General features: G+C 29.0%; 7 protein-coding genes across 7 annotated transcripts; 5 read left to right on the plus strand and 2 right to left on the minus strand.

The window, feature by feature from the left end:
• Nucleotides 1–697: 697 nt before the first annotated feature.
• LOC119663399 (histone H2A) lies at nucleotides 698–1141 on the plus strand. Its single transcript, XM_038073003.1, has one exon. The coding sequence runs from the start codon at nucleotides 746–748 to the stop codon at nucleotides 1118–1120; it is 375 nt and encodes a 124-aa protein (XP_037928931.1). The 5' UTR covers nucleotides 698–745; the 3' UTR covers nucleotides 1121–1141.
• A 3150-nt stretch (nucleotides 1142–4291) lies between these two features.
• LOC119663398 (histone H1-like) lies at nucleotides 4292–5042 on the plus strand. Its single transcript, XM_038073002.1, has one exon. The coding sequence runs from the start codon at nucleotides 4347–4349 to the stop codon at nucleotides 5025–5027; it is 681 nt and encodes a 226-aa protein (XP_037928930.1). The 5' UTR covers nucleotides 4292–4346; the 3' UTR covers nucleotides 5028–5042.
• Nucleotides 5043–6523: 1481 nt separating this feature from the next.
• Nucleotides 6524–6835, minus strand: LOC119663400 (histone H4). Its single transcript, XM_038073004.1, has one exon. It carries the CDS (start codon nucleotides 6833–6835, stop codon nucleotides 6524–6526), a length of 312 nt encoding a protein of 103 aa, XP_037928932.1.
• Nucleotides 6836–7042: 207 nt separating this feature from the next.
• On the plus strand, nucleotides 7043–7578 carry LOC119663401 (histone H3). Its single transcript, XM_038073005.1, has one exon. The coding sequence runs from the start codon at nucleotides 7141–7143 to the stop codon at nucleotides 7549–7551; it is 411 nt and encodes a 136-aa protein (XP_037928933.1). The 5' UTR covers nucleotides 7043–7140; the 3' UTR covers nucleotides 7552–7578.
• Nucleotides 7579–8687: 1109 nt separating this feature from the next.
• Nucleotides 8688–9122, minus strand: LOC119663402 (histone H2B). Its single transcript, XM_038073006.1, has one exon. It carries the CDS (start codon nucleotides 9105–9107, stop codon nucleotides 8736–8738), a length of 372 nt encoding a protein of 123 aa, XP_037928934.1. The 5' UTR covers nucleotides 9108–9122; the 3' UTR covers nucleotides 8688–8735.
• Nucleotides 9123–9269: 147 nt separating this feature from the next.
• On the plus strand, nucleotides 9270–9713 carry LOC119663397 (histone H2A). The gene has a single exon (XM_038073001.1). It carries the CDS (start codon nucleotides 9318–9320, stop codon nucleotides 9690–9692), a length of 375 nt encoding a protein of 124 aa, XP_037928929.1. The 5' UTR covers nucleotides 9270–9317; the 3' UTR covers nucleotides 9693–9713.
• A 3156-nt stretch (nucleotides 9714–12869) lies between these two features.
• Nucleotides 12870–13615, plus strand: LOC119663396 (histone H1-like). The gene has a single exon (XM_038073000.1). It carries the CDS (start codon nucleotides 12920–12922, stop codon nucleotides 13598–13600), a length of 681 nt encoding a protein of 226 aa, XP_037928928.1. The 5' UTR covers nucleotides 12870–12919; the 3' UTR covers nucleotides 13601–13615.
• Nucleotides 13616–14530: the final 915 nt, after the last annotated feature.

The raw sequence follows: 14530 nt of genomic DNA on the forward strand, positions 1-14530 counted from the left end.
CGTCGAAAAAACACAAGCGATTTTCATAACAAGGAAGAAGTTTCAAAATCCACAAAAACTAAGGGTTAACAACAGGGAAATAGAATGGAAAGAAAAAGTAAGATATCTAGGAATTTTACTTGACAAAAAATTTACTTGGAAACCTCACATACGTGAAAAAAGAATGATTTGCAGCGGACTGCTAAAATCACTACAACCAATGATGAGGAAAAAACTAAACATCAAAAACAAGATATTAATCTACAAGCAGATAATAAGACCCAACCTCTTATACGGATGCGTGGCGTACGGAAAAGCAGCAAAAACTAACATAGCCCAGCTACAAATAGCACAAAATCTGGCACTAAGACGTATACTCAATATCCCTTCATACATCAGGAACACGGATATACATAAGGATCTGAAAATAGAAACCGTAAAGAAATACATCAAGGACAAAGCATTGAAACTATTTCAGAAGGTGGACAATCACAGAAATCCAACTTTAAAGATGTTAACGCCCAGAGGATATCACCGAACAAAGGGCAGGTACGCCGACCTAAGAAGTCTAATACTTTAAGGACAATTTAAAGTATTAAAAATGAAGACAACAGATTGACCCAGTGAACATAACTAAGATGTTCACAAAAAAAAGGAAGTAAAGATACCAAAAGGCACTAACAAAAATAAACAAAACAACATCAGATCATTAAAAAAAATAGATCCAATTTTTATAAATCTCAACTACTAGAAACTCAACTCAACTATGTCTGGTCGTGGTAAAGGTGGTAAAGTTAAAGGCAAGGCAAAGTCACGATCAAATCGTGCTGGATTACAATTTCCAGTTGGTCGTATTCATCGATTATTGCGTAAAGGCAATTATGCTGAACGCGTTGGTGCAGGTGCTCCAGTCTACTTAGCTGCCGTTATGGAATATTTGGCTGCTGAAGTTCTTGAATTGGCTGGCAATGCAGCACGCGATAATAAGAAGACAAGAATCATTCCTCGTCATTTACAGTTGGCCATACGTAATGATGAAGAATTGAACAAATTATTGTCTGGTGTTACAATTGCACAAGGTGGTGTACTACCAAACATTCAGGCTGTACTTTTGCCAAAGAAAACAGAAAAGAAGGCTTAAATTATTTTATTTTATTTATTAAAATACGAATACATATACGTGGAGAATTAACTATCAATTAATCCGTCCTTTTCAGGACGACAAAATTTATTTTATTAAAGAAAATGTATTTCATTAAATCAATTGATATAAATATTGTACATACTATCATACCTACCCTACTAACTTACACAAGCCATACTTTAAAACACTTAACAATCAATCATTTCTTGCCTCGCCCTTCTGTTCCGTTACATTCCTGGAAGACCTTCATGAAATCGAAATCTTCGAAAATTGTAAATCAGCCTACATAACAGATAAAATACATAGCATTGTTAGTGTATAACTTAACACTGCGTTTTGCTACATAGTAATAATTTTTTTTTTGTTTTTGGGCAGCAGGTATCAACCAGTTTTTATACATACGAGTGTGTATGCGTTCCAATTGACTTCCTAGAAAGCAGGTTCGCTGTGCCACTATTTTTTAAGAATGCAAGTTTATTATTCAGGGTTAGATAATTGAAGTGTTACCTATTCAAGCGATCACATTATTTTTTATTGATTCAAATTACAAAAATTTGTGAAAATAATTAAAATTTCACAATCCATTCACTCTAGCTTGATGTGGCCACCTTTTGTCTTGACTATGGCTGTGATCTTCCAGTATTTTGGCCTATTCCTGAATAAAAGCTTTCTTCAGCGTATCGAAACTGGCTTATTTTTTAGTTCTCAACTTGCTCTCCAAATTGGCCCAGCGTAACAACTCCTTTGCTCATTCGAGTTTAACTTTTTGTTGCTTTGGTGCAAGATCTTGTGCCTTGGAACTTTTAAAGCTTTACCTTGAGCTTATTTTGGAAAATGCGTCAGATGCTTCGTTCAGATATTATCGGTTCTTTGGCCATTTGATTAGTACTACGACATGGATTTCGTTTAAGTCGAGCCTTCACTTTCCGAACCATTTTAGGCAATGTTGCTGTTTTTTTTTCGTCCACCACTATAGCATTTGGTGACTCTGCCTGAGCTATTATAACGATTTAAGGTACGATACACAAACATTTTATTCACATTGAGATATTTGAGCTCAAGCACAATAGCTAGTTGTAATTTTCCAACCAAATATAATGCAATCACACTTATTTATTAATTCCATTTCGAATAATATTAGTTCTATAAAACTTAGACGCAAATGCTTGTGGTAATTTGTAAACAATATAAATAGCTGTCATTCATATGAATTTGACGTAGTTGGCAATATCAGTTTGACAAACATATCTCTGTGTAATTTGTAACACTTCAATCGCCTAACCCTTTATATTATTAAGAATTTTTTAATATTTATCATAGATTCGCGTATCAGTAAATAGATACATAAATCTTCGCAGGTAGTATAATCTAAGTTACAATAATATTAATATTATATTTGTTACTAATAAAAATGTACAAAACAAATAACGTTGCCAGGTCAATAGCATAAAGTTTCATAATTACCTTTTTGAAATCAAGAAACTAATAATTTTGTGCCAAATATTTGTATTTATTATTAAATAAATGTGATACAATTATTAAAAAACATTAATATTCATAATATAAAGAAGGAAACATATAAAAAATAATTATTTTTCTTTTAAAAGTTTTAAAATTTATTTATTTATTTACTAAACATCTTATAAAATTTTCAAAATGGTAACACCTAATTTATCTCATTAGAAATTCTGGTATGTACCAACAATCGCTGCCATACCGACATAATTGACTATTTCCCCTAAATATACTCGAACTCGCACACGGCCTAAATGTTTACTATTATTATCATAGTTACTATTTCAATATTTTGGTATTGTAATATTTATTATTATAGATAAATTATTTAAAGGTAGAGTTTTTAAAATTTGTATCTGAATTAGTTTTATAAAATATTCTATATTTTATAAAAGATTTATGGCAGTAGATGGAAAACATCCGAAGCCACTGTGTGAGTCTTGAACCTACTAAAACTAGCTCTTAGGAATGACTATGGAAGATTGCAGCCGCAAGTTTATATATATACTTCAGTATCTATTTAAATGTTATCCATATCCATGTTAGTTTATAAAAAAATTCATCTTAAATTTTAACATTTTATGTCGTATATCACTCCTTATAAAAATGTTAGAATACGCACATCTAATTTTAATTTTATTTTAATTATAAAGTAATAAAAAGAACATTTTTTTTAAATATACATATTTAATAAAATACTTATAATAGTCAAAGTTAAATGATTAAATTATAATTATAAAAGAAAAAGTAAAATGATTTCATTCTTATATATTTTTAATCATGTATGTAGATATAATTTTTTTTTATGAATTCTATTAAGTAGGATACGTACAGTTGTTATATTCGAATGATATTGAAAACTATAAATTTAATTGCTGATATGTTATTAATAACGTTTATATATAATAATTTTTCACATGATTAAAAATTATTTAAAACTTGTAATAAAATTTTAAAAATAATACGTATAGAAAATCTTAAAACATATTTTAAAGTAAACGAATTCAATGTAACATGTTAACATTATGGATGGATATCTAATCTCAAATAGACACTATTTGATATAATTAAAAGTGATAATCTTATATTCTAATTAAAATACAATATATTTATTTATAATTATTTCTATTAGTGCTTTAAAATTTTAAACTTTTATATAAATTGAGTTAATATTTCAAAATAGGATAAAACATAAGCATTCAAAATGTTAAAACTGACGTTTTTATGCATCTCGTGTTTTATTAAATTTGCATTTATAAATATATGAAATATATAAAACCATATATATAATTTAACAGAGAATTGAATAAACTATTTAATAAATAATTTAATATATAAATTATACAAAAGATAACTTTAAAATATTCTAATTTATTAACAAGTTCAACTATAGATTTACAAAATTTAAAGTTTAAACCAATTTTTATATATTTTATATAATTATAATTAGTATAAAAATGAATGTAATAAAATATTCAATATCTTCTTTACTTAATTTGATTTAAATAATTGTGTTTAATTTACTTGGTCTATTTAAAATTAATAATAAATGTTGAAAAATTTTTTCAAACTCAGTAGAAATATGTATTAATGAAAAATTTTTATAAATGCGCTCTTCTCGGCGCTTCGTACAAAGTGAGCTAAGCTACCATAAAAATGCGAAAAAATATTCATAAGTAAGAATATTACGGAATATTAAAAAGCAAATATGTCTGAAGCTGTTGCCGTTGCAAATACAGATTCTCCAAAGGAGATAACTGCCGTTCCTGAAAAGAAAGTTGCTGTTAAAAAGGCAACAAAAGTAAAAAAACCTTCTGCAGCTCCATCTCATCCATCAACACAACAAATGGTTGATGCATCTATCAAGAACTTGAAGGAACGCAGCGGATCTTCATTGTTGGCAATTAAAAAGTATATAAGTGCCACATATAAATGTGATGCCCAGAAATTGGCTCCATTTATTAAAAAATATTTGAAAACTGCTGTAGCTAATGGCAAATTGATACAAACAAAAGGAAAAGGTGCATCTGGTTCATTTAAATTATCAGCTGCTGCTGCTAAGTCTCCTAAATCGTCTGTCGAGGGTAAGAAAAAGAAGGTGCCATCAGGTGTTACGAAGAAGAAGGTTACTGCATCATCTGCAGGTACTAAAAAGTCAAAGGCAAAGGTATCTGGAGAGAAAAAACCTAAGAAATCTGCGGCAGCTAAGAAGAGTGTTGAAAAGAAAAAAACTGAAAAAGCTAAAGTTAAAAGTGTTAAAAAGATTGGATCTGTTAAGGCTAAGCCAGCTAAACCAAAGTCTACTTCTACAAAAGCTAAAGCGGCCGCAAAACCTAAAAAAACTGCCGTTAAAAAAACATCAGTCAAGAAAACTGCTGCAAAAAAATAATTTTAAAAATCAAACTTTAAATTCATCAAAACAGCCCTTTTTAGGGCTACAAAATATGTGTAAAAAGAAGATTCATTATTTATTTATTTATTTTATAAAATGTTTTAGTATATGGTATACCTATTGCGTTTATTAATGACCGGTCACTAAAGATTGAATAATCACCTATCGAAGTTAGGAATTCAATCCAACTCAGACTGCAGATACTGTAGAGAAGAGAGAAACTGTATACCATGTGCTTGGGTAGTGTCCACTGATGCACAAACGGAATAAACACCTAGGAGGGTATTTCATGGATCATAAATATTCAAGACTAGGACTTTATATTGTCTTTCATTAAAGAAAACGGACTTGGAGAAACATTCTAACCCGAGTAATGGGCACAATATACCTTGTCATAGTGCACGATCATTTCTTTTAATAATACCTCATGAATAATATGAAGAGATTCTTTTATTCTGTAATGCGCTATAAATTTAATCTCTAATAAGCAAACAAAAATTCTTTATGCATTTAAAAAAATTATATTCTCTTATTTAGACATTATGTGCAATACTTCACATCATTCTTAAGTTAATAAATATTTATCTTATTCTATTATATTTAATATCCAATTATTTATTTATTATAGTAATGACCATAAAATATTATATATCAAAATATGTCATTTATTTGATGAAATACTCACTTGTATATATTTTATTCACTTAATTTCATTTTTAAATTCTATTTTAAATAAATAAAAATAGTGGTTTATGCTAATTTTATTTATTATTATATAATGCTTCTAATTACACTTGTTAATTTATAACTAACACACCACACTCGGTACTCACTTGCAAGACGCTGCAAATTACTTAAAGATAATTTTAAAATATTCTAATTTATTTCAATAACAAGTTCTTTTATTTCTTTTCTTTATATAATATTGTCATAATTCACTTAATTCATATACGAATTTTTTTCACTTTCATTTTCCCCGCAATCATTTTGCTTGTTGAACACTTGGATTTGGATTAAGATTAAGATTCAGATTCAGTGTGAGATTTGAATTCACTAAAACCACCTCTTAGGAATGAATGGAGAAAATTTTCACACCATTGTGTGGAAACTTCAAACTGCAATATCTAACAGTCCGCAAATTACTTATATACGTCAGTTCTATTTATCTTATTCTATAAAAAAATTGAATGAGAATTATAATTAAGCCCGTAAGAAGCTAGTCCACATATATACTGCTAATGTAACAAAGAAATTGAGAATTATAATAATAAATATTTTGGACTCTGTTAAACTGATCATTTTAATTATCAATTATACTCGACAGACATCAATCGATCAAGCTAATAATAAATTTTATTTTTTTTATAATATTAGAAAAATACCAACACATATATATGTAAATTTATCTCTTTAAGTGTAAGATTATTTGGGTCCTGAAAAGGACCATTGGGCAATATATTATTGCATTATTAAATCAATAATTGATTATTTGCTTAACCTCCAAAACCGTATAAGGTACGGCCTTGTCTCTTTAAAGCATATACGACATCCATGGCTGTAACAGTCTTCCTTTTGGCATGTTCTGTGTATGTAACAGCATCACGGATCACATTTTCCAAAAATACTTTCAATACTCCACGAGTTTCTTCATAAATCAAACCAGAAATACGCTTAACTCCGCCTCGGCGAGCTAAACGTCTGATAGCTGGTTTCGTAATACCTTGGATGTTATCACGAAGAACTTTGCGGTGACGCTTAGCACCACCTTTTCCTAATCCTTTGCCACCTTTACCACGACCTGTCATTTTGTATTTAAATTTTTATAGATATGATAGAACCGTTCGAATTCAAATTCAAACAATAAATGAAGTGACGACGGATGATTGACGACTATTTATAGAAAACATAAGCACTATGAAAGATATGAAAAAGATTGAGTAAAACAAAACAAAACAAAAGAAAACAAAACAAAAAGAATAAGCAATATGAGAAACAATGAATGTTAAAACATGTGAATAGTTGAAACAGAACATCCAGGTATGATGAGAAAATTGAGCTATTCAATTGCGCTATTTTTTAAAATACCATATTGTAACATATCTCATAAATTATGGCTCGTACAAAGCAAACTGCTCGTAAATCGACTGGTGGTAAGGCACCACGAAAACAATTGGCTACCAAAGCCGCACGTAAAAGTGCACCAGCTACTGGAGGTGTGAAAAAACCACATCGTTATCGTCCAGGAACTGTAGCTTTACGTGAAATTCGTCGCTACCAAAAGAGTACTGAGCTCTTGATTCGCAAATTGCCATTCCAGCGTTTGGTCCGTGAAATTGCACAAGATTTCAAAACTGATTTACGTTTCCAGAGTTCTGCTGTAATGGCTCTTCAAGAAGCTAGCGAAGCATACTTAGTGGGTCTTTTTGAAGATACTAACTTATGCGCAATTCATGCCAAACGCGTTACAATTATGCCAAAAGATATTCAATTGGCTAGACGTATTCGTGGAGAACGTGCTTAAGATTGGAAGCAATATAATTTTATAAATATACAAAAATCGGTCCTTTTCAGGACCAAAATTATATAAAGAAAAGAGATAAATAAATGACATGACTTATCCAGGGTTTGAAATTGCTTAACTATTTTCAATTGCTTATTTTTGACTACGAAAATAAAATAAGCAAAATGTAAATGCAATTGTTGCATAGTAAGTTTATTCAAAGAAAAGAGATAATGATAAATTATATCATATAGATGTAGTATAGACATTGCTATTAGAAGTAGCATAACATATATTAATATGTATAATATTAGCATCATATGTATACTATTATTAGTATCATATAGTGTATCATTAGACATAGAATGTTTCACGTCATAACATTTAATTGAATCAATATATTTTATTTTTCTTTTGCTGTAAGCAGAAAGCATCAGAAGCCATAATGTAAGACTTGAACTTACTAAAAGAACGCTTAAGGAATGAGTTGTAAAAGAGCTTATCTATCCCATGAAATTGTATGGTATCATAGAATGAATGACAAGGAACAAATACTATATTTATGTTTTCAAATTTAAAGCACGAATGTAAATATAGAATATATCAATTTAAAAGCGATGATAGTACTAAGACTGATGATAAGGATTAAGACTCGTTAATTCAAGAGTTAACTCTATTTAGCAGGTTATATTATCCATGATTAAAAAACTGTAAGATCCTCAAAACCGACAGAAATTAATTTGTTGATTGAATCATTTATTCACTAACAACCAAACGATAGCTGATAATTCATGAAGAGACTGTCAAAGTTTTTTTTTATTTTTTTCTTCTATCAGTAGCCTTTTAAAAGAAATATCAAAAACAAAATATATATCATATTTATATTATTATTATGTTGAGGCTAGTTGAGTCAGTGCACTTGAGCACTTTTACTTTCTATTAACTACGAGGTTTCTTCTTAACCCCTCTTTACGCCTTGTCTGGATTATTGTTTATAACTTTATCAGATCTGCATACCTCCCCGAGGAGCTTGTAACCATTCTGAGATTCAATAACGCGGTGTTGATAAGCCTGTCAGTTTTCGTAAATAATTTCAGGGCTCTATACATATTTATAATATAGATAAATTATCAACTCAATTGAATATTTTTGTGGCCCTGAAAAGGGCCTTTTGAATAAGTGGTGTTTGTTTGATATAACGCAATTTACTTGGAACTAGTATACTTAGTGACAGCTTTTGTTCCTTCACTAACTGCGTGCTTAGCCAGTTCACCGGGAAGTAAAAGACGAACAGCAGTTTGAATCTCCCGACTAGTAATGGTGGAGCGCTTATTGTAGTGTGCTAAGCGCGAAGCCTCAGCAGCAATACGTTCGAATATGTCATTCACGAAGCTGTTCATGATGCTCATGGCTTTCGATGATATACCAGTATCGGGGTGGACCTGCTTTAACACTTTATAAATGTAGATAGCATAGCTCTCCTTCCTCCTGCGCTTCTTCTTCTTATCGTTTTTGGTTATATTTTTCTGAGCCTTTCCATCTTTTTTGGCTGCTTTTCCGCTAGTTTTTGGTGGCATGATTTCTGATTTTAAATTTTAATCGTCGATTTGGAGCAATTTCCGTTTCTATATAAACATTTTTCAAACGAAAGTTTAAAGCAATTTTTTATTTTAAATTGCGTTTAGAAAAAGTATATGAGATAATTTGTCGGCATCATTAAAAAAAAGGATTGAAAAAAAATAGATCCAATTTTTATAAATCTCAACTACTAGAAACTCAACTCAACTATGTCTGGTCGTGGTAAAGGTGGTAAAGTTAAAGGCAAGGCAAAGTCACGATCAAATCGTGCTGGATTACAATTTCCAGTTGGTCGTATTCATCGATTATTGCGTAAAGGCAATTATGCTGAACGCGTTGGTGCAGGTGCTCCAGTCTACTTAGCTGCCGTTATGGAATATTTGGCTGCTGAAGTTCTTGAATTGGCTGGCAATGCAGCACGCGATAATAAGAAGACAAGAATCATTCCTCGTCATTTACAGTTGGCCATACGTAATGATGAAGAATTGAACAAATTATTGTCTGGTGTTACAATTGCACAAGGTGGTGTACTACCAAACATTCAGGCTGTACTTTTGCCAAAGAAAACAGAAAAGAAGGCTTAAATTATTTTATTTTATTTATTAAAATACGAATACATATACGTGGAGAATTAACTATCAATTAATCCGTCCTTTTCAGGACGACAAAATTTATTTTATTAAAGAAAATGTATTTCATTAAATCAATTGATATAAATATTGTACATACTATCATACCTACCCTACTAACTTACACAAGCCATACTTTAAAACACTTAACAATCAATCATTTCTTGCCTCGCCCTTCTGTTCCGTTACATTCCTGGAAGACCTTCATGAAATCGAAATCTTCGAAAATTGTAAATCAGCCTACATAACAGATAAAATACATAGCATTGTTAGTGTATAACTTAACACTGCGTTTTGTTACATAGTAATAATTTTTTTTTTGTTTTTGGGCAGCAGGTATCAACCAGTTTTTATACATACGAGTATGTATGCGTTCCAATTGACTTCCTAGAAATCAGGTTCGCTGTGCCACTATTTTTTAAGAATGCAAGTTTATTATTCAGGGTTAGATAATTGAAGTGTTACCTATTCAAGCGATCACATTATTTTTTTATTGATTCAAATTACAAAAATTTGTGAAAATAATTAAAATTTCACAATCCATTCACTCTAGCTTGATGTGGCCACCTTTTGTCTTGACTATGGCTGTGATCTTCCAGTATTTTGGCCTATTCCTGAATAAAAGCTTTCTTCAGCGTATCGAAACTGGCTTATTTTTTAGTTCTCAACTTGCTCTCCAAATTGGCCCAGCGTAACAACTCCTTTGCTCATTCGAGTTTAACTTTTTGTTGCTTTGGTGCAAGATCTTGTGCCTTGGAACTTTTAAAGCTTTACCTTGAGCTTATTTTGGAAAATGCGTCAGATGCTTCGTTCAGATATTATCGGTTCTTTGGCCATTTGATTAGTACTACGACGTGGATTTCGTTTAAGTCGAGCCTTCACTTTCCGAACCATTTTAGGCAATGTTGCTGGTTTTTTTTCGTCCACCACTATAGCATTTGGTGACTCTGCCTGAGCTATTATAACGATTTAAGGTACGATACACAAACATTTTATTCACATTGAGATATTTGAGCTCAAGCACAATAGCTAGTTGTAATTTTCCAACCAAATATAATGCAATCACACTTATTTATTAATTCCATTTCGAATAATATTAGTTCTATAAAACTTAGACGCAAATGCTTGTGGTAATTTGTAAACAATATAAATAGCTGTCATTCATATGAATTTGACGTAGTTGGCAATATCAGTTTGACAAACATATCTCTGTGTAATTTGTAACACTTCAATCGCCTAACCCTTTATATTATTAAGAATTTTTTAATATTTATCATAGATTCGCGTATCAGTAAATAGATACATAAATCTTCGCAGGTAGTATAATCTAAGTTACAATAATATTAATATTATATTTGTTACTAATAAAAATGTACAAAACAAATAACGTTGCCAGGTCAATAGCATAAAGTTTCATAATTACCTTTTTGAAATCAAGAAACTAATAATTTTGTGCCAAATATTTGTATTTATTATTAAATAAATGTGATACAATTATTAAAAAACATTAATATTCATAATATAAAGAAGGAAACATATAAAAAATAATTATTTTTCTTTTAAAAGTTTTAAAATTTATTTATTTATTTACTAAACATCTTATAAAATTTTCAAAATGGTAACACCTAATTTATCTCATTAGAAATTCTGGTATGTACCAACAATCGCTGCCATACCGACATAATTGACTATTTCCCCTAAATATACTCGAACTCGCACACGGCCTAAATGTTTACTATTATTATCATAGTTACTATTTCAATATTTTGGTATTGTAATATTTATTATTATAGATAAATTATTTAAAGGTAGAGTTTTTAAAATTTGTATCTGAATTAGTTTTATAAAATATTCTATATTTTATAAAAGATTTATGGCAGTAGATGGAAAACATCCGAAGCCACTGTGTGAGTCTTGAACCTACTAAAACTAGCTCTTAGGAATGACTATGGAAGATTGCAGCCGCAAGTTTATATATATACTTCAGTATCTATTTAAATGTTATCCATATCCATGTTAGTTTATAAAAAAATTCATCTTAAATTTTAACATTTTATGTCGTATATCACTCCTTATAAAAATGTTAGAATACGCACATCTAATTTTAATTTTATTTTAATTATAAAGTAATAAAAAGAACATTTTTTTTAAATATACATATTTAATAAAATACTTATAATAGTCAAAGTTAAATGATTAAATTATAATTATAAAAGAAAAAGTAAAATGATTTCATTCTTATATATTTTTAATCATGTATGTAGATATAATTTTTTTTTATGAATTCTATTAAGTAGGATACGTACAGTTGTTATATTCGAATGATATTGAAAACTATAAATTTAATTGCTGATATGTTATTAATAACGTTTATATATAATAATTTTTCACATGATTAAAAATTATTTAAAACTTGTAATAAAATTTTAAAAATAATACGTATAGAAAATCTTAAAACATATTTTAAAGTAAACGAATTCAATGTAACATGTTAACATTATGGATGGATATCTAATCTCAAATAGACACTATTTGATATAATTAAAAGTGATAATCTTATATTCTAATTAAAATACAATATATTTATTTATAATTATTTCTATTAGTGCTTTAAAATTTTAAACTTTTATATAAATTGAGTTAATATTTCAAAATAGGATAAAACATAAGCATTCAAAATGTTAAAACTGACGTTTTTATGCATCTCGTGTTTTATTAAATTTGCATTTATAAATATATGAAATATATAAAACCATATATATAATTTAACAGAGAATTGAATAAACTATTTAATAAATAATTTAATATATAAATTATACAAAAGATAACTTTAAAATATTCTAATTTATTAACAAGTTCAACTATAGATTTACAAAATTTAAAGTTTAAACCAATTTTTATATATTTTATATAATTATAATTAGTATAAAAATGAATGTAATAAAATATTCAATATCTTCTTTACTTAATTTGATTTAAATAAATGTGTTTAATTTACTTGGTCTATTTAAAATTAATAATAAATGTTGAAAAATTTTTTCAAACTCAGTAGAAATATGTATTAATGAAAAATTTTTATAAATGCGCTCTTCTCGGCGCTTCGTACAAAGTGAGCTAAGCTACCATAAAAATGCGAAAAAATATTCATAAGTAAGAATATTACGGAATATTAAAAAGCAAATATGTCTGAAGCTGTTGCCGTTGCAAATACAGATTCTCCAAAGGAGGTAACTGCCGTTCCTGAAAAGAAAGTTGCTGTTAAAAAGGCAACAAAAGTAAAAAAACCTTCTGCAGCTCCATCTCATCCATCAACACAACAAATGGTTGATGCATCTATCAAGAACTTGAAGGAACGCAGCGGATCTTCATTGTTGGCAATTAAAAAGTATATAAGTGCCACATATAAATGTGATGCCCAGAAATTGGCTCCATTTATTAAAAAATATTTGAAAACTGCTGTAGCTAATGGCAAATTGATACAAACAAAAGGAAAAGGTGCATCTGGTTCATTTAAATTATCAGCTGCTGCTGCTAAGTCTCCTAAATCGTCTGTCGAGGGTAAGAAAAAGAAGGTGCCATCAGGTGTTACGAAGAAGAAGGTTACTGCATCATCTGCAGGTACTAAAAAGTCAAAGGCAAAGGTATCTGGAGAGAAAAAACCTAAGAAATCTGCGGCAGCTAAGAAGAGTGTTGAAAAGAAAAAAACTGAAAAAGCTAAAGTTAAAAGTGTTAAAAAGATTGGATCTGTTAAGGCTAAGCCAGCTAAACCAAAGTCTACTTCTACAAAAGCTAAAGCGGCCGCAAAACCTAAAAAAACTGCCGTTAAAAAAACATCAGTCAAGAAAACTGCTGCAAAAAAATAATTTTAAAAATCAAACTTTAAATTCATCAAAACAGCCCTTTTTAGGGCTACAAAATATGTGTAAAAAGAAGATTCATTATTTATTTATTTATTTTATAAAATGTTTTAGTATATGGTATACCTATTGCGTTTATTAATGACCGGTCACTAAAGATTGAATAATCACCTATCGAAGTTAGGAATTCAATCCAACTCAGACTGCAGATACTGTAGAGAAGAGAGAAACTGTATACCATGTGCTTGGGTAGTGTCCACTGATGCACAAACGGAATAAACACCTAGGAGGGTATTTCATGGATCATAAATATTCAAGACTAGGACTTTATATTGTCTTTCATTAAAGAAAACGGACTTGGAGAAACATTCTAACCCGAGTAATGGGCACAATATACCTTGTCATAGTGCACGATCATTTCTTTTAATAATACCTCATGAATAATATGAAGAGATTCTTTTATTCTGTAATGCGCTATAAATTTAATCTCTAATAAGCAAACAAAAATTCTTTATGCATTTAAAAAAATTATATTCTCTTATTTAGACATTATGTGCAATACTTCACATCATTCTTAAGTTAATAAATATTTATCTTATTCTATTATATTTAATATCCAATTATTTATTTATTATAGTAATGACCATAAAATATTATATATCAAAATATGTCATTTATTTGATGAAATACTCACTTGTATATATTTTATTCACTTAATTTCATTTTTAAATTCTATTTTAAATAAATAAAAATAGTGGTTTATGCTAATTTTATTTATTATTATATAATGCTTCTAATTACACTTGTTAATTTATAACTAACACACCACACTCGGTACTCACTTGCAAGACGCTGCAAATTACTTAAAGATAATTTTAAAATATTCTAATTTATTTCAATAACAAGTTCTTTTATTTCTTTTCTTTATATAATATT

Source organism: Teleopsis dalmanni, unplaced genomic scaffold, assembly GCF_002237135.1.
Source record: "Teleopsis dalmanni isolate 2A unplaced genomic scaffold, ASM223713v2 unscaffolded_contig_0364, whole genome shotgun sequence".
Taxonomy (NCBI): domain Eukaryota; kingdom Metazoa; phylum Arthropoda; class Insecta; order Diptera; family Diopsidae; genus Teleopsis; species Teleopsis dalmanni.